Genomic DNA, 19,348 nt, shown 5'->3' on the forward strand with positions numbered 1-19,348 from the left:
GTTGTGCTTATTGCAGCTACACCTACTGCAACTTTTCCGAGCAGATGACCCCATTGCCACTGCCAAACTGAAAGTATGCTTTCGCGCCCGCTATCCACAGCCAATATATAGCTGCCACCGTTCTGCAAGTGATTAAATGTTGCATGTTGGCGTTATAGAAATATGTGATTGCAATAATTTACCAGTTGTGAGAAGGCCACCGCTGTGACACCGCTATCCAACTCGCCCATGCCGAAAACATATAGTGTCTGCAGTGATTCGGTGCTCCAAATGCGCACATGCGCTTGTGATTTACGATCGCGTCCCGCTTTTTGGCCCGAAGCCACCAGCTCACGTGATGGATGTACGTCCATGCTGTTGACAAAGTGTATTAAAAAGTTAAAATTATATACGAAAGCACACTTCATCACCATAAAAGCATACTAACCACATAATATCCTCCGTGTGTCCAGTATAGTGTCGCTGTGCATCTTCCTCACGATCCAGCAGTACAGCCACAGCAGCAACGTAATACAATAGCTCACCCGTTGGTAAAACCCAGAGATTACGACGTGCATCAATGCCACGATAGCCGTGACTGCGCATGAAAAAACAAAATTAAGCAGAATGTCAGTAAAACTTGGCATTAAAGCCGGCATCAAGCGCGTTTCCAACTTACACCCACTGTAGTTGCAATTTTTTATCGGGCGGCGTATTATCCGCGGGCGCATGATGTAATGGTGGATAGAAGGTACGCCGCAAGCCACGTATAGTCACTTTGGTGGGCTCCTCTTTCATAATGTCCAACATGCTGTATTCACCGTTCGCACGTAAAATCTCACTCTCCGGCGCATAGAGAATGCGTGGACGACTTTTACTGCGTGGACGTGCACCGCGTAAAGGAACCTTAGGCAGTTCTTCTGTGGGTAGTATTGGCGCTGCGGCGACAACGGAGGGGCGCGAACGTGATCGCCTAATAGGCGAACCGGCAATTAAGGCAGTGCCAGTTGCTAGATAAAATGTGTCAACATCGGCAAACTCGTTGCGTAGTTGTGAAAAGCTGCGTACCTGCAAAGGTGCGTCGACAAATGATAATGTGATTAGTGGTGTGAGCGTACAGACATGGCACGATTGCAGAATAAAAGAAATAAAAAGAAAAAAATTGTTAAATCGTCGGTGTAGCAAATCGGCGATTATGCGGTTATTGTGTCATGGTCAATAGCCCACTTCCACCCACCTCTTGTCCTGTGCCCGTGTACATTTTCTTGGCGCCATTTATTTTCAACACTTGACCCAAATCTTCTAAGACCTCTTCGAATGGCTGCGATGTGCGCAAATTCAACAGCACACGACACTGCAAAAGAAATTGCGAGCAATAACATTAAAAATAATGGTATACACATTTTGGGTTCAACAAATAATTATTCAGTCCCAGTTATCCGTAATTTAGGCCACCTTATTCTATGGTGGCTTGCAGCTATGACATAAATCACATGCTAAGCAATAAAACGTTCAACGGTAATTAGGCCATATGACAGCGTAATAACGGTTTACTAACAAATTAAAGTCAGGGTTGCATGACACGAGACAGCATAGCACGGAGGGCAATACTTGCAAAAATGCACATTTCAAAATTAAGTGAAACAGAATATTGTAAAGATGTAGGGAGGTATTAGTCTGGACTGTACTTTATGGGGAGAAGGGGACTCAACATTACTTATAACACAGAGTATAATAGTCTTTTTCATCTAATCGTCGCCATTAAAACGATTTAGAGAGATATAGTGTTATATATGTACTATATTTACTATATGTAAAGTATGCTTTCCAAAGTAAAAAGCATTTTTGAATCTAGCGCCCCCTGGTGGCGCCATCTATATATCGACGGGTTCGTTAGAATCTGCTATATTTAACAATTTTCCAGTGAGAATTTCATGACATTTCGTTTATTGCAAATGAAGTTATTGCATTTAAGTGTCAGTATGTTTATATTATCGGTGCGAAAATGAGTTTCGAACAAAGAGCCAACATTAAATTTTGTTTTATAATTGGTAAAACTTTTACCGAAACGTTTCAATTGATGAAACAAGTTTATGATGTTGGTTGCCTATCCCGTAGCAGAGTGTACGAGTGGTTTCAACGTTTTCAAAGTGGTCGTAAGAACATAAATGACGAACAACAGGTGGGCCAATCAAAATCCGTGATCACCGAAAATTCCATCCAAACTGTGCGTGAATTCATCAAAAATCAACCGAAATCAACATTGAATTTCATGCAAATGGAAGTGAGCATCTCCATAAGATCGATTTATCGCACATTTTGACCGAACATTTTACGAAAGGTGTGTGCACGATTTGCTCCGCACAAATTGACTGACGACCAAAAATTGCTCAGAAATCAACATTCTATTCGAAAATCGCATTTTAATTAATAACCCCGTATTTAATTATTTTGATAGTACAGTGTTTATGTGGCCTTGAACTGAGTCGCCTTTTTTATTGAAATTCAAAAATAGCTCTATTAATTTCAACCAAATTTCGTAACATACTACATACAATATTTCTACAATAAAATTTTATCAGATTCCTTCACTTTACGATATATAAATCAAGTACCACTGAAGATTTCGAAATGAAACTGCCCACAATTAGCACATTTAAGGTCCCTCTCGTTTAAAAATTGTTGAAATCAGACTACAAATGAATCTATGAGTATCTTTTTACAGAAAATATGGATAAAATTGCGAGATATTTTGATGAAATTCAGAAGTAAAAGTCTTTCTCTTAATATCGTTTTTGAGAAGCTCCGAATTTACGGCTCATTTCATACTAAAACTATCGATCACATTCTGAATTAAATGCAGGGAGAATCTTTCCCCGTAAACAATGCGGTATGGTACTAAAAATGTATTAAAAATCTGAAAATTTTTTTTGACAATTTGACAAAAAATCAATTTTTTTTATTTTATTTTCATAATGTACATATATTTAAGAATGCACAATTCGAAATTACAAGTGAATTTGGAAGTATCAGGCCAATGGCTAAACCGATTAGCCTCAAATTTTAACATGAGCTTCTCAAATATATTTTTTAATAATCAATTGAAGATTTTTTCTCACCGATAATTTTTCATTTGAAACTGAAATTTTGGTCAAAAATTGATTTTTTTTAGAAACCGTCATTTTGTCAAAAAATTGTATTTTGCTTATTCCTTCGATTAATTATGTTAAATCTAACATTACTTGAGTGAAATGTGTTTTAATTTCAGAGGAATAGGAGGTCATCGCAAAAAGTATTTTTTGAGAGGAGCTCTCGGAGATCGGCTGTAGTTTCTTTTCAAATAAATATTTTTAGTAACAGTTAGAAAATATCACACACACAATTCACTTTTTTCGGCTTTTCCTTTTTTCGGCCTTACTTCTCATTAAAATTTGCGAGGGTAAAACATACTTGAATTTAGTCAATTTTTGTTTTTATATTGGTTGTCAAAAAAGTCTTGCGGTATTTTTATTGAATTTTCAATTGTTATACAATTTTTTTTGATGACTCATGCCCAGCTCTTGACCGATGCTACGGCTGCTACTATGGTCTCTTTCCACCAATTCAGCGATTTTATCGCAATTTTCGACGACAGGCCTTCCGGAGCATGGCGTATCTTCGACCACCTCTACACCAGAACGAAAACGTTGAAAGCATCGTTGTGCGGTGGAAAAGGAAACTGTATCGAGTCCATAAACTGCACAATTTTTATTGGCGGCTTGAGATGCATTTTTGCCTTTCTCGTAGTATACTGTAAAATATGCCGCATTTTCTCCTTATTTTGCTCCATGTTTGCGACACTATCACTCACGAACGACTTGAAAAAAACGACAATCAATCAAACACATGTTAGCGCGTGAAATGAGCTTACCAAAAAGGTATAGCATGACCCGATGCGACGAATAAAACTAGAACTACGCGCTCTCAGCGCCAACTAGCGAAAATACCGCAAGACTTTTTTGACAATCAATATTTGGATTTTCACCACTTTATGGGCCCACTGTCGTAAATTTACCATAACATTGCACAAATTTTCACTTTTAAACCAAAAAACCACATTGAAAATCCGTGTCACGCAATTTTTTTAGTGAGCGGCAATTTTGCGCTTTTGCCGTCAGGCAATTAAATTTCGACCAACAGCTTCATACATTTAATTTGGTTATAATTTCACAGCTACACAACGGCACTTACACTTGCGATACATACGTATAAGCTTGGCTTATATATTTCAAATGCCACTCCACTTTTATTGGCTTTCTATGCAATTTACCACCATCAGCGCCACCATTAACGGTAATTATAAAGTTTTCGGTAATATTCATGTTCTTTTTTGTTGCCATTCGCCATTGTACGCATATGTTTGTGTAGTTGTTTTTGCTAAATAAAATTACATTTTATGGCCGATAATTATGAAGTCTGTGACCCAGTTGGTCTTTATTGTTTGCGGTTGCACGCGCCTGTCCGCAAAGCTTGCGAGCACATGAGATCTTTATGTGACCCACGAAATGTGGTCGCCTGCAATGTGCTCGAGTGCGTACGAGTGTGCTTGCGCTCAAAAGCACTCGACATTTATGACATTTAAATAATCCTAAATTCGCATAATTACAAAATATGGCACTTTATATTAAAAGGCAACAACAAAAACACGAATTTTCGTTTGCTTTTATTTTGTGACCATTTGCGCATCTGTGGTTATGAAAGCGCGTTTTAATTTAGTACTTTGAGGCGATGAATATGCGAATTTGACAATATTTTGGAGTATTTGATTAATTTTTAAAGATTTTCACTAATTTCTATGTAAAATTAGAATTCTTATACAACAAGTCGGCCTTTTTTTTGGTACCTACATTTCAATGAACGGAATCAAAAAGCCTTCGCAGTAGCAAGAGCACCTCTCGGAAGTAAAACTTTGAAAAAGTGGGCGTGGCTCCACTCTCTAATAAGTTTAATGTCCATATCTCCTAAACCACTAAAACTACAATAACGAAATTTGTATAGCACTAAATTCTAAGAATTTCTACCGGCAGTATGAGAATGGAAAAAATCGGAAGATAACCTCCATCATCCCCACATAACGGCACCGTTAAAAACTACTAAAAGCGCCATAAATCAATAACGCCAAATACGATATTATATTTTACCTCCGAGATGGTATTAGGGAGCTTTAGAGAAGCCGGAAACTGAAACGATAGGCGATACTTCGAGACCTGACCCACCGATATCGACTAAACTTTGTATGTGGTATTATTCTCATATTCCTATAGCACAATTTTTAATTCTAAGGATAAATTTTGCCCTAATAATTCCTTCAAAAGTTGCCACCGTCTGACTAAAAATTGCCTAAATCCAACCAAAACTGTTCAAGCCCATCGTATGTAGTGAATATGTGAACCCTAGTATTTATAGTTGACTTTTGACCAGAAATAGCGGTAAATTTTTAAGATATATAATAGAAATTCAGAAGAAATCATTTCCTGACAATAATAACTCTGTGGATTAAAAATGGGTTGAATCGAGTAAATACTTTCTTGAGCTTCCATATATCTTGCTTTGATTTCTGCAAGTTGCAAGAAAATGTTAAAATGTTCGGTTGGACCCGAACTTACTTCTTTCTATGAGTACAATCTGTCCTTTGATTTAAAATAGCCCTCAATTTTAGCGATCACCTCTTCATTAGAAAAAAATGTTCATGCCAAAGCAAGTTTATCGTGTTCAATCTACCCGGATGACTGTCGATTGTACTTCGGAGTAAAATAATGGGCCTATGTTCCATCCATTGTCACAAGCACAATTCCTCCTAGTAAAAGATCACACCTCCAAAAGCTCCTAAAAAGCTTAGCGAATATTTCGTAGTTTGATGCATAAAACATATACTTTCAGATATATTATATATATATTTGTTTGACTTTAGTTTTACATATTGGCCCACATAAATATGTTCCCAATGTTTTTTCAAAATCTTATTAAATCGCTCGACAATTAAAAATTGCAGTATGAGTTGCTGTATGAGTTCACACTTTTTGTTGTTGCGTCTTTAATTTATTTTGATTTTATTTTTTTCACTATAAACAAGAAATATAATAATACTGCCAAATTCTATTTTCAAACGCTTTCGCTATGCTGCTGCTCTTTAAATTTACAAATACCGTTAAATTACATATTTAAGACAACACATTTTTTCTACTTCCTTTCATATGTACAAACAAATTTATTCAAAATCCCTCCATGTTTCTACAATCGCCCCTTAAATGTATTCGCCAAGGCATATGCAAATATTTGCACATACTTTTAGGCTCTCAGCCAAATTCACAAGACTTGTCGAAGCTTATACACACGCACAGCTTGGCTTCACTTAATTCTTATTTATATTTTGCTTTCGTCTTGCATGCCGCTATCGAAGATGTGCAAAAAATTCTGCAAACATTTTCGTCGTTTGACGTCAACAAAACGATCGTGATAAGACTTTTGTCGGCATACATTTGAATGCGGTCTGGCATATTTTTAGGCGCAGAAGCGGCTATTATGCAGTGTAAAGTACACATACTTATGGGATGTATTCCAAAGTGTATAAAAGGTATTGTCTGGGCCGTATTCTAATGCGTACATGATGTCTTTGCTATGTACCTTGAGGCTTCTCTTTTAAAGTGCGTGCGTCTACTTTTTTTGTTTGAGAAGTACAGTAAATGTGTGTGAATGTTGTTATAGTATAATTTTTATTACATTGTTAACACATTAATGTTGTAAGTCGCTGTTGTTGTCTTTGCTTTACATTTCACACGTGCAACTGATTGCCACGGCAACGTTTTGTGTCTGTCTGTGCGGAATTTTAATGTGCCAATAGGGCGCTATAATTACTGTGGCTTGCATAAATTATCGTTGCATACTTGGTGGCGCAATTGCGACAGACAATCCGCGATTCGTCTTAAACGCGTAATTGCGTATGAGAGGGTGGCGCTTAAATTGTAGAAGAACTAGTATTCTTGAGGTTTCTTAAGTTCTAATTTCTACTTCGAATTTGGAAGCTCGAAACTATCGAAAATAGTATGACTTTGTATAATAGTTTAAAACTATTATACGACTATAGTATACTAGTTTTGTTCTCCTAACTGTTGTTTGTATTACTTAAAACTTTACCTGATAGATAATGATTAGGACGACGAAGCGTGTAGACACGCAGGGGACTGTTTGTCAGTGCAAGTAGTAATTATGATATCTTGATAAAGCTTTGTACACAAGTTTATTGGAAAAAACTTAAGGATGAGTTCATAGTTGAACGATACCATACCAATAAAATATATAATGCAAGGTGCGTTCCAAAGCAAACAGGAATCTGCTTTGAATCTAGCGCCCCCTGGCGGCGTTAGAATCTGCTATCGTTATCAATTGATCAGTGAGAATTTCCTGACAATCTGTGAAATATTGAAAGTGAAGTTATTGCCTTTAAAGTGTCAGTATGTTTGTGTTATTGCTGTTAAAATGAGCTTCGAAGAAAGAGCCAACATTAAATTTTGTTTTAAAATTGGTAAAACTTTTACCGAAACGTTTCAATTGATGAAACAAGTTTCGTTAAGATGACTTATCAAATGAACAGATTTCCTACACAAGCACATGATTTTGATCTTTTTCAGTTTGTATTGTAACTATATGTATGTGACAAGTGAGTAGCTTCTTGAAAAGAAAAGTACGTGTGCAAAACTTCAAATCGATATCTCAAAAACTGAGGGCTGATATTTGGTTGTCGGTATTTTCGCTAGTTGGCGCTGAGAGCGCGAAGTTCTAGTTGTATTCGTCGGATCGAGTCATGCTATACCTTTTTGGAAAGCACATTTCGTTCGTGAGTGATAGCATCGCAAACATGGAACAAAATAAAGATTACAGTACTACTACGATAAAGGAAAAAATGTATATCAAGCCGCCAATAAAATTTGTGCAGCTTATGGACCTGATACTGTTTAAATTTCTCTCGCACAACGATGGTTTCAAAGTTTTCGTTCTGGTGTAGAGGTGGTCGAAGATGCGCCATGCTCCGGAAGGCCTGTCGTCGAAAATTGCGAGAAAATCGCTGAATTGGTCGAAACAGACCGGCATAGTAGCAGCCGTAGCAACGGTCAAGAGCTGGGCATGAGTYATCAAAAAAAATTTTATGAACAATTGAAAATTCAATAAAAATACCGCAAAATAAAGTAAGACTTGAATATATACAGACGGACTTTCTTAAACAGATGCAGCTAGTTTTTTGAGTCCTCTATAATTCACAGGTATGCTATATTTTTGACTGTCTTATTAACATTTTAATAGGTAAGCCTTGAAATTGTTTTAAAAATTAAGTACCACCTTAATGTAAACTTAAGTAAATATATATTTCCGACGTAAACTTATAAGCTGCCATAATGACATATTTATTGCCAGACAGTTAAGCCGGTTGAATGTCAGAAACACGCGAGCCCCTACTTACATATATCCATCTACATATACAAATGCACATAATGCTCACTCAAGCTATAATCCCATCCAGCAGCTCCTGCACTCATTCAACGTAAATACCTCGGTTGAGTGTGCTTGTGTGTGTCAATGCGCGCAACCGCAAAATGGTCTTAACGGTGTTTTAAATGACTTTAATGGCATAATGTATTTTGCTTACCTGCTGTACAAATAATAGATATGTCTGACGTGTATATGTGCGAGTACTCGCTGCAAACTTTTTGCGCGCTTCAGAGTCTGCTCTCTTATTTACTCACACACTCTGTCTCTCTACCGCTCACTCTTGCATGCGTTCATTAAAGTATCTGTCTATCGTTTGCCACTTCAGCACGCAATTATCGCGCGTGGCATAATCGCCATTTCATACGCTGTTTGGCGCTCTTAAGTATGCAACGTCAACGCGCTGTTAAAGTGCCTGCAGCTTTTTTAAAGCTTTGCGGCAAAACCGCGTGCAGACAGTGAACTTTTGCGAGCGCTTCAAGTGTTTTAAAATGCGCAGCTATCAGCGGCTTTACACACAAACGCACTTAATGTGCCTGGTTGTGAGCCTGTAAGTATGTTTATGGGACTGCATGCATCTGTGTAAGTTTGCCGTTTTGCCGCGTATGCAAAAAGGATTGAAATTAATGAGTATGCGTGCCCATGCATGCCCATACGTTGCCATTTAATGCACTCATTCAGTCAATCGTGTTGTGTCTTTAATTTGCCTGCGTGTATTTATGTRTATGTGTATGTGTATTATGTGATTGTTTGTATGCCGCCAGCCATGAAAAACATTCGCTGATTAATGTGCGCCTTTAAGCGTTTCAACAGCGTTTTTAATGTGTCATAAAGTGACACGCATAAATTTGCAATGATATGTGGTGACAGAATTATGTGTGTGCCATTAGTAGCAGGAAGGATTAGCGCACGAAATGCATGCACTTTTGAAGAGCAATTATTAAAGAGGGGAAATATTATAGCAATTATATTAGTGATTTTTGATATTTGATATGAAATATCACGATCTAAATATAGCAGTAATTCAGAGATATCAATAAAACTAAAACAGATAAATGAATAAATGCACTGGCTTATGGTTAATTTCGCGAAGATATCTCGTCAATTAAAAAAGTTTCCATACAAGGACTTGATTTTGATTGTGCAGTTTATATGATAGCTAAATGTTATATGGTCCAGTCGTTGCATCGAATGCGATATTCGCCGTGGTGCCATGTATAGAAGTTCACGTAAGTGAGAGAAATTCTCTGAGCGCCATTCATTTGGGAGCGATCAGAAACGATTATTTTACACATGGTTCTAGCAGCTCACGACTTATAGTCCTAGATTAAGTATCCTCTGGGAGACGGAACATCCCTCCCAAAAGAAAAAAAAAAAATCGAAGAATTAGTCCGCTTGTAAACAGACAGACGCAGAAAGAGACAAAGGGGCGAGGTTAAACCGAGACGACGACGCAGCTTGTTACGCTGATTATTAATATGTAAACAATGCATTTTACTATCTCTGAGGTTTCATTTGCACAAACTTTGTGGTAAGGTGATTAAATAAATGTCGCCTTCAACCTTCAAAGAAACGTGTTGATCCCATCACTAAGCTATTAAAGCGGTTGACTTCGATATGGAATTGTTTCATTGATGCATCTTTGAACGTCAAAAAAGATATGATATCCGAATGAAAAACTTGTGACATAAATACATAATACATACTATATGTATATATACTACTTTTTTTGCGCTTTGATTGATATTGATAAGATTGATAAGTTCACAGCTCACTGATAAGGTCTAAATATGTATTGAGTAGGAAGGGTAACTTTCTACTATAGAATATATATTAGAGCCTAGAATATAATCATAATTCCAAACTATTAGGTGAAGTAACGAAGTATTTTATCTGAGATCAGAAACATCGAATGCGATTATTTTGGATACTTCTTTTTCTCAAGTAAATAATAATGAATTCCGAGTATCAACAGACCAGACTACTAAGAATCGTTAGCACGAAATTCTAGTACCAGAGCCATCTCTGTTGATATTGCATTAGATTCCTATGAAATTCACATACGATGGTATGTATTTCAGCAATCGAAAGAAGAAGATAGCGGAGAACATATGAATAATGAGAAAATCTTATCATTTTGAAAAAAAAAGGCACGTAGAATATTATAAAATGCTTTTAGCAAAAAGTTTTCCGCTTCACTAACAAAATATTATTACCTTCATATATACATGTATAAAGTATACACTTAGAAATTACTTTAAGTTTGCTATGCTCAACAGCTTCTCATTGCTCTTCCGGTGCCACGGAGAAAACGTTTATGGTACACTGTCCATTGAAATGTCTTGCCACAGGAATGAATGATTTTCAGGCAACACTAAGGGACGGAAAATGCAAGAATTTCTGGGGTGTCGCTTGAGTAAAAAAAAAAACTTTTTGTGTGACGTGGAAATACTTGGGAAATTGTCAAAATTACGTCACGCCGAAAAGTATGCAGTAACAGTAGATTGTATGCAATGTCAGCACTCTAGCCTGCCATCGAAAGCATGTACACACACACATATTGTCCATATAGACCGTCCGTTGGTGCAATCAAGCTATGTTACTATTGTGCGCATATAAATTGACGAAATTGCCCTTGCAAGCGCCGGTAGTGGCAACAGTCCCACTCCACTCAAGCATTGACATGGCATTTTGCCATCGACGTCTAGCCAGTGGCTGGATTGGTGTTGAAAGGCTTCAAAACAAAAACGAAAAGTACGAAGGAAAAATTGCGAAATTGCATGCACTGAGGCAAATACACAAACAAAAAGACAGACAACAGATTTATTCACATATTTTTAAACAAACAAAGACATACAAACATATATACTTTTGTACAGTGAGCGGTCGCCAAATGTAAATAGTAATGTGAAGTTTAACTCTTCTACAGAGTCAATACTCGCATTTATACAGGCGTACATACATTAGGGCATACCCTTAAACCATTTTGTGTTTGAGCGTGTATGCCTTCTTAATTCGAGTATTGGCATGCAAATTCTGGTTACAGACACTGCCTTTGGCGAGTCCTTGGCCCTGCTTTGGCCAAATTCATTGGTCGACTGGTTCTCCACCTCTCCGCTTGGCTAACTATTCTCTCTCTTCGATTGGTTATGTGGCATTAAAAATCATTTATTGGCAATTTTTGCTTAGGGCGTAATGGAAAATCGTTTTATAACTGCCGTTGATTCTTGGTTTGCCACACACAAACACAAATCTACTTGGCGCGTGGGGAATTTAATCCACAAATTGGTCGATAATGTTGAGTAGAAAGTTGAAGTATGCGTATATGAATTTGCATTTACTTTGCTCAAAAGTGAAGGTTTTTCATTGAAAATTATCTGAAATAATTCGAAATTATTTTATTTCATTCGAAAACTCGCTTTTTTTTTGTAGAAAAACTGGTTAAATGTTTCAAAATAGATTCGGCAATGTACAGATCAGTAAATCGAAGATATATTACTGAACATTATATTGAAAAGAAAACAAGAAGAAATTTTTTTCCAAGATTTTCCTACTTCAAAGGCAAAATACCGTTAGATTTAAAAAAAATTATTAAATTTAGGGTCTATTTCATCTACCGATCACTACTCAAACGGGTTCTAGATTCAGAATGGTACCTTGCTATCCATAATAATGAAAAAAAAACTGGTATAAAAATGGGAGATAAATATGCGTCTACACAATAGATATATTCTACCTGAAATACCAAATATAAATATTCAATTAATTTCCTGATTGTAAGTAGTGTAGTTCCAATAACAATTCAGGAAGCTCTAAAAAGGTTCATGCGTTCCTTCAAGAAGTATTCATTAAGAGCCAGATCAAATCCAAAAGATGCTGTTATTCTAATAACCATCAGTGATCCCTCAGCGTTCACCGAACATTCCTTGTTTGATGGGTATTAAACTTGCTTATAGTAATAGCAGGTAAGCACTTATTCCTTTTAAGAACATGATTACAGTGCTCAGATTAAAACAATTGCTTCAGAGACTGTATCGTTCTCTTGATTAATAAATAATAAATGTCAAATTTTGGGCAGATATCTCGTAAACTAAAAATGTTCTCCATTTACTGGACTCGACTGGATTGTCATCGATCAGTATGCATAATATGCATATATCCTATTGAGATCCAATAGCAGAGGTTACGGCAAATGAGCAGCCTCTTGAAGAGAAAGGGATATCTCAAAGAAGGACAAACAGATGGACAGATTAGAGGACATAGCACGTTTACGTTTACATTGAAATAGGTTTCTGATCTTTCGTTCTAGAAAATTACCAAAACACAATCTTGTGAGTGAAAAACATTAAGTTCGAGCGGACTCAAATATCAAAGGTACTTTCAAACTACAAGGTGCTTTCCAAAGCAAACAGGATAAAAAAAACAGAATAAATTGTGTTTTCGGCAAAATTAATTTATTTTATTCAAAATAATCTCCTTCTGCTTCAATACAGCTTTTTGCACGGTCCAAAAGCATATCGAACGAGTGTTTTAGCCGGTATGGCCGCCAGTATGGCTGTGCAAGCCTTTTGAATAGCCCCTACGTCTGCATAACGCTTCCCTTTCATGGGAAATGCATTTTTCCGAACGGTGCCATATCAGGTGAATACGGGGAGTGGTTAATGGTTGAAATGTGATTTTGTCAAATAATCGTCGTTCGAATGTTGGATTCTGAGCAATTTTTGGTCGTGAGTCAATTTGTGCGGAACAAACCGTGCACACACCTTTCGTAAGCCCAAATGTTCGGTCAAAATGCGATAAGTGGTTGTTTTGAATATGCTCAATTCCATTTCCATGAATTTCAATGATGATTTCGGATGATTTTTGATGAATTCACTCACAGTTTCGATGAAAATTCCGGTGGTCACGGAAGTTGATTGGCTCACATGTTGACCGTCATTTACGTTCTCACGACCACTTTGAAAACGTTGAAACCACTCGTGCGCTCTGCTGCTGGCTAGGTAATTATCGAAATAGACTTGTTTTAAAACAAAATTTAATGTTGGCTTTTTATTCGAAGCTCATTTTCGCAACGATAACACAAACATACTGACACTTAAAACACAATAACTTCACCAAAGTCGATGTAAAATTAAATATAATACTAATTTACTTAATTTTTATAAATTTTAAATATCGACTTTGTTCTGCTCCTATTATTTTCGCACTATTCTAAGAATGTGTTATAAGAGGTATGATAAATCTGAGTGTATATACGTATGCACTCTCATTTAGTTGTTTGGGTTTGATGAAGTTTTGATTCCCGTAACAAATAACTATTTGGAAGATCTAGAGTGTTTGTGTGAGAGGAATCTGGCACTGTTCTATTGTAATCATTTAGCACTTAGAGGATTGATACAAGCTTGAGGAATCAATTTATCATTCATAATCTGTCTGCAGCTCTCGGAATTCTGATTCAATCAGGAAGTATGGATCCGCAATGTTATTCTTTTGAAAGAGGATTGTTTTCACTCAAAAAATTTACGTTTTTTAAACACAAATGTCAAATACAACTGTTTACTTTGTCATCTAGTTTGAAAGTTAACCATCTAGGAACTGAAGTATTTCTTAACAACTGGTTTGAAGGCAATCCTCAAGAAAATTGTATAGAAATTTTATTCCTTAGAAGTACCCTGTAATTTCTATGATATTTTATATATCTCCATCTTCATACTTTACACATCCCCTTGTTCATTTATGTCTTTTATATCACATCCTTGTGGTCAATGATATATGCGACTTTTATTACATGCCACATACTTAGTTCTGTGAAAAAATGGCCGAATTGATACTTAAGTGGCCGAGAGTTTGAGAATTTGTGGGAAAATTCAACGAAAAACAATCAATAAGGATGTAAAAAATCTGTAACATACTGCTTATAAGCGTGTTAAATCACTTGAGACTTGAACTTCCAACAGCGCTGGTTGTGGTCATCGTTGCTTGCACCTGAGTTCCTTTGCATTTTTGGCTTCACGCTTTTTATGCAATTTTACATTTTATTGCACTGTTTTATAAACTATCTTTTTTATTACATCCACACATACTTAGTTCCAAACATGCTTGCATCCTTCGACTATTTTCCGAATATTTTACAAATTTACACACTTGTTAGTCAGTTAGTCAGCCAGCCACGTAGTTAAATCTACATTCTTATACAATAGACTTGCACATCTTTATCCTCTTACCGCATGCATAGTATATGCATGAGCCACATGCCACATGCCACATATGTGCGTGGGTGTGTGTGCATCTCAGACAGGTGACTAATAAAAATATATGAAAATAAATTTGCAGCTATTCGCTATGGGTGCCATGCATATACATACACACTTACACACATATGCACACGTGAACTTTTGGTAAGAGTCATGCCGGCAAACCTTGGTTAGTTGAATTTTTGCAATATTCGCACACCATAAAAATGAAATTCGACAGCTTGCAGGAGCATGAAAAACCATGTGTAGTGTGTAAGAATGTGTGATGTTCATGTTGCTGTTGGTGTTGTAGTAAAATTTAGTTAGAGTTGTGCACTATTCCCTGTATGGAATCCCGTTTTATATGAAAATATTAGATCCAAGCCCTAGATATTATGATGAGTTTCTCTATTCTTTAGACACCGAGATCGTATACATACTGCTTTAAACGGTTTATGGATTTAATGATATGCTTTTGAGTTTTAAGATTATATTAAGAATTTTAGCATTGCCTGTTGATCGATTTACAGAGTAGAATTTGCTTATGATTTAACACAGAAGATTTCTCTATAAACTCTGCTAATACGAAATTGCCAAAAGACATCGAAAATTTGACAGCTTAGGATAAATTCGCGTGAATTTAGTAGAAACTAGTGCATCAATAATTTTCACAAAATACTTGAGATATCGACTTTAGTAAGCATTTCATTTGTGTTCAAAGGTGGATTGATCTAAAAAATTAATTATTTTTTTACTGTTAGTATTTTAAAAAATACCATGTTAAGGGGTTTTATAAGGTCTTCGGAATAATTCAGCAAAGTAGTCTTCCGTACGATGGAGCTATGTGTAGAAGTTCACGCAAGTGAGGAAAGTTCTCTGAGCGCCATTCACTTGGGAGTGGCCAGAAACGATTTTTGCACGTATGGCTCACTCAGCTCACTACCTTCTGGTCTTAGACCGAGTATGCTCTGGGTTGCCGAAAGGCATCCATTTGAAGGTTAGCTAAAGTGATAAGGCGAAACATTCCTTCCCAGGGTTTTGCAATTGAAGTGGGACTCGCCACGTAAAAAAGCACCATTCGATGAAAAGGGCAGAACGGCCTTGGATGAAAGATCCCTCTTCGGATTCCCCACAAAACTAATACGGCTGTGTAGGCTGACAATGAATAATACCAAAAGTTCCGACCTCTTCGAGCCGTTTGGTACCAAACGAGGTGTCAGACAAGGCGTGCGACATTTTCAACCTGTTAGACAAAATAATTCGAGCTGCAGAGCTGAATAGAGAAGGTACAATCTTCTACAATCTTCTACAAGTGTGTACGACTGCTGGTGTAGGCCGATGACATTTATGGGCCAATGACCACGCGTTAGTTCTGCTATTTCCAGGTTGTGAAAAGGTTGCTCCTAGTATGTCTAGTAGTGATGGAGGGCAAGATGAAATATCTCCTGTCATCAAAGAAATCGTCATCGCATTCGCGACTTGGCTCTCACTGTTGACAGTCATAACTTCGAAGTCGCAGATAATTTTATCTATCTTGGAACTAGCATTAACACCAACGACAACATCAGCCTCGAAATCTAACGCAGAATAACTCTTGCCAACAGATTTTACTTCAGACTGAGTGGGAAATTGAGAGCCAGGTTCTCTCTCGATGAAGAAACAATGAAACTCTACAAGTCATTCATTATTCCCGTCCAGCTATATGGTGCAGAGGCATGAACGATGACAACATCTGATGAGTCGACGTTAAAAGTTTTCGAGAGAAAGGTTCTGCCTGAGATTTATTGTGCTTTGCGCTTTGGCCACGGCGAATAGCGCATTCGATGAAACGATGAGCTGTATGAGATATGGCTAGGTCATGTCGTTCGAATGTATGAAACCCGCCGAGGGAAGCAGAAAAGAGGTATACATCTACTCCTTGAGAAAGAGAGTAAGGGGAGAACCTGGCTACACTTAGAATCTCCAACTGGCACCAAAACACGTTATTTTTTGAATAGCAGTTCAATTTAGATTTTACTGAACTGTCGGATAGTTTCAGTCCTAGCAAGACATATGCTTAGCAGCAGACACAAGCTATTGAGGTAAATTCAAAATTCTCCATAAGATCTCACACGAGAAATATCCTACTGTTACAAGACGATAGAGGATTCTCTATCTGTCGACAAGATCTGAGTTCAGTTTTATTGCGCGAAAAATCTCAGTACTTTAATCCATCGGCCTGCTGACCTGAGTGTTAAGGGGAGTACATCGACTTCAACTCATTCCCGATGCAGTCAAATACCTTGAAAATGCACTTTCATGTAATTCACCAACTCACTAAAAAGGAAAGCGAGCATTTTGGAGAATTTTTAACTCATTAAATATTTTGTGTCAAAATATCGTGAATTTCAAAAGTAGACTTTGGCTTTTGGGTTTCGAAAACTCATTTTCTAGAAGAAAAATGTTCGAGTAATTCTGTTCTAGGGAAAGCGCTAAGCAACTAATCACTGAGAAGACAAAGTAGTGAAGACAGCCTTTGTAATGCATTAAGACAACTCAGTAGATTATAAACGTGTTTTTTACTATTTTTCAATACCGACAGTCCCGTAGCACTAAGCGGAGTCCGTACACAAAACACTCAAGCTTGCTATTGCAGAACCAGCCGTGCAGTTTTTACCACGCCGCAAGGTGTAAAATATTAGGGCATTTTTAACATCCGTTTGCAGGCGTTCCACACTTATACATGTGATATATAAACATATGTGCATATTACACAGCAGCCATTCACTGCCTACCCTGGTACTACATGACGTATGAGCGACGTAGGAATTATAGAGATTGTGTGCCGGCAATCGGCTCGAACGATAGCGAGTTTATTGTTTTCGTTGTGAATTTTCACCATTTTGTGTTTTTCATACTTATTCTATAACAACACACAGTTATGTGCACACATGTAGTTGCGTGCATATACATGTAAGGGTGCATAAGCTATCTCATACTTGGCGCTTCTCTTCAACGAAAAATTTATAAGCGCTAATAATTTTTTTCACTACTTTTGTTTTTATGGTTGTTTGCTGTTCTGGCTTTACCTAGCGTATGGAAATTGCTAAATTGACCGTGACTTCAATCTGTTTTGCATAAATTGCAGACAATTGATTTTCATAACGAGTAAACTGGTAGTAAAATACACCAGCAAAGTTGAAAGTAATTGCCGACGTGTGTGGCGGAGTGGCTTTTGGAACAGAGGATATCAGGTTATATGAAGTTTGGCACACTTAAAGCCGCAGCGAAATACGCAATCAACTTTAAGTACGCTTGGGAAAACATATTTACATAAAAATTACTTAAAATTAAGTACGCATGTGTGCCCACTGTAGGCGTTAAAACAACGGTTAGCTGAATTTATCAAGTTAGGGTGATGTTGTAGAAGGAGTACAGTAAGTAAGCCACGCATTCAATCGAAAAGGTCTTAAGTTTATTATTCATTATCTGTATGCCCCGCCTATTCTAACGTCCTTGTATAAGAACTAATTTCATTCAGCCGAAATTTTTGGCGGTGAATGCCAGTTGCTGCCTCCGCTAATGTTTCGCCTGACCTCAATTTCTTTGGACAATTGCTAGCTGTGTGTTGTACTTGAACTTTGCCAGCGGTAGCCTGCATGAAATGCTGTGTTCATAGTAGTTTAAAAGTGTGTGTGTGTGTGTACCTTAAGCCTCCTATTAGCTGTGCCCTGTTGACCTTGACTACTTGGCCTTAAATATGCAATTTGACGGAAATTATAGACATTTGGCGTGAAATTTCCGCATATTGAACTTTTGAAATGTTGCTGCCATTAAATTACATGCCATACAGTTGCTCGAAAGTATGCCCCATTCAAAAGAATGTTGCGCATGTATAGTTTTAAGCACGTGTACCAGGCTACTTTGTATTGGAGGAAGTGGCACTAATTTGGCAATGCATAATATCTATCTATCATGCTATCGAGTATAAATTTGATTTTTTCAGTTTTTTACTAACACCTACACATCAATGACGTGTCCGTTTAGTGTTAATTTCCTCACCTATTTCGAAGGCAGTGTGCAGCTATGACGTTGCTACATATGTAGCGTTGTTTGTGCATAATAATTATATATCTCATTGACACAGCAATTTTGCGGTCAAAGCAATTATGCGCTATTTTAAATTAACTGAGAAAAAATTTGAATTCGTCGTGGTCAACACGCTACTTGAGTGGGAAATTGAATTTAAGTGTGTTTTCCTTGAAAACTTAAAGGTCATGCATTTTTGAGTACAATTCAAATTGAATTACAAATGAATTTTTTCATACTGAAAAATATAAATTTTTTGGAATTTCATTTAATACTAATATAATATTTTAAATTTGGTGTTAATTAATTTAATTCTTTATTTAGTTTTAGTTTTAATTAAATTTTGTTATTAATTTTAACTTTAAATTTGTTTTTATTTTACTCTTATTTTGCTATAATGTTGTTTTGAAGTAGTTTTGGTTTTAATTTTAATTAATTCATTTTATTTTTATACTCTCGCAACAAAGTTGCTAAAGAGAGTATTATAGTTTTGTTCACATAACGGCTGTTTGTAAGTCCTAAAACTAAAAGAGTCAGATATAGGGTTA

The 19,348-nt window shown here is 36.8% G+C and overlaps 1 protein-coding gene across 2 annotated transcripts in view; it reads right to left on the bottom strand.

The window, feature by feature from the left end:
- The window catches only part of LOC108965705 (echinoderm microtubule-associated protein-like CG42247), a 72,318-nt gene that overhangs the window by 2,161 nt on the left and 50,809 nt on the right, over positions 1–19,348 (bottom strand). For both annotated transcript variants that reach the window (XM_018928287.1, XM_018928284.1), the window contains exons 3-7: positions 1,217–1,333; positions 659–1,047; positions 428–577; positions 183–354; positions 27–122 (exon numbers count right to left, since the gene is read on the bottom strand). In XM_018928287.1, coding sequence (XP_018783832.1) covers positions 27–122; positions 183–354; positions 428–577; positions 659–1,047; positions 1,217–1,333 — 924 coding nt within the window. The remainder of the gene's footprint in view (positions 1–26; positions 123–182; positions 355–427; positions 578–658; positions 1,048–1,216; positions 1,334–19,348) is intronic.

The sequence above is a fragment of the Bactrocera latifrons genome, unplaced genomic scaffold (genome assembly GCF_001853355.1).
Source record: "Bactrocera latifrons isolate USDA-ARS-PBARC rearing strain unplaced genomic scaffold, ASM185335v1 scaffold_146, whole genome shotgun sequence".
Classification (NCBI taxonomy): Eukaryota; Metazoa; Arthropoda; class Insecta; order Diptera; family Tephritidae; genus Bactrocera; species Bactrocera latifrons.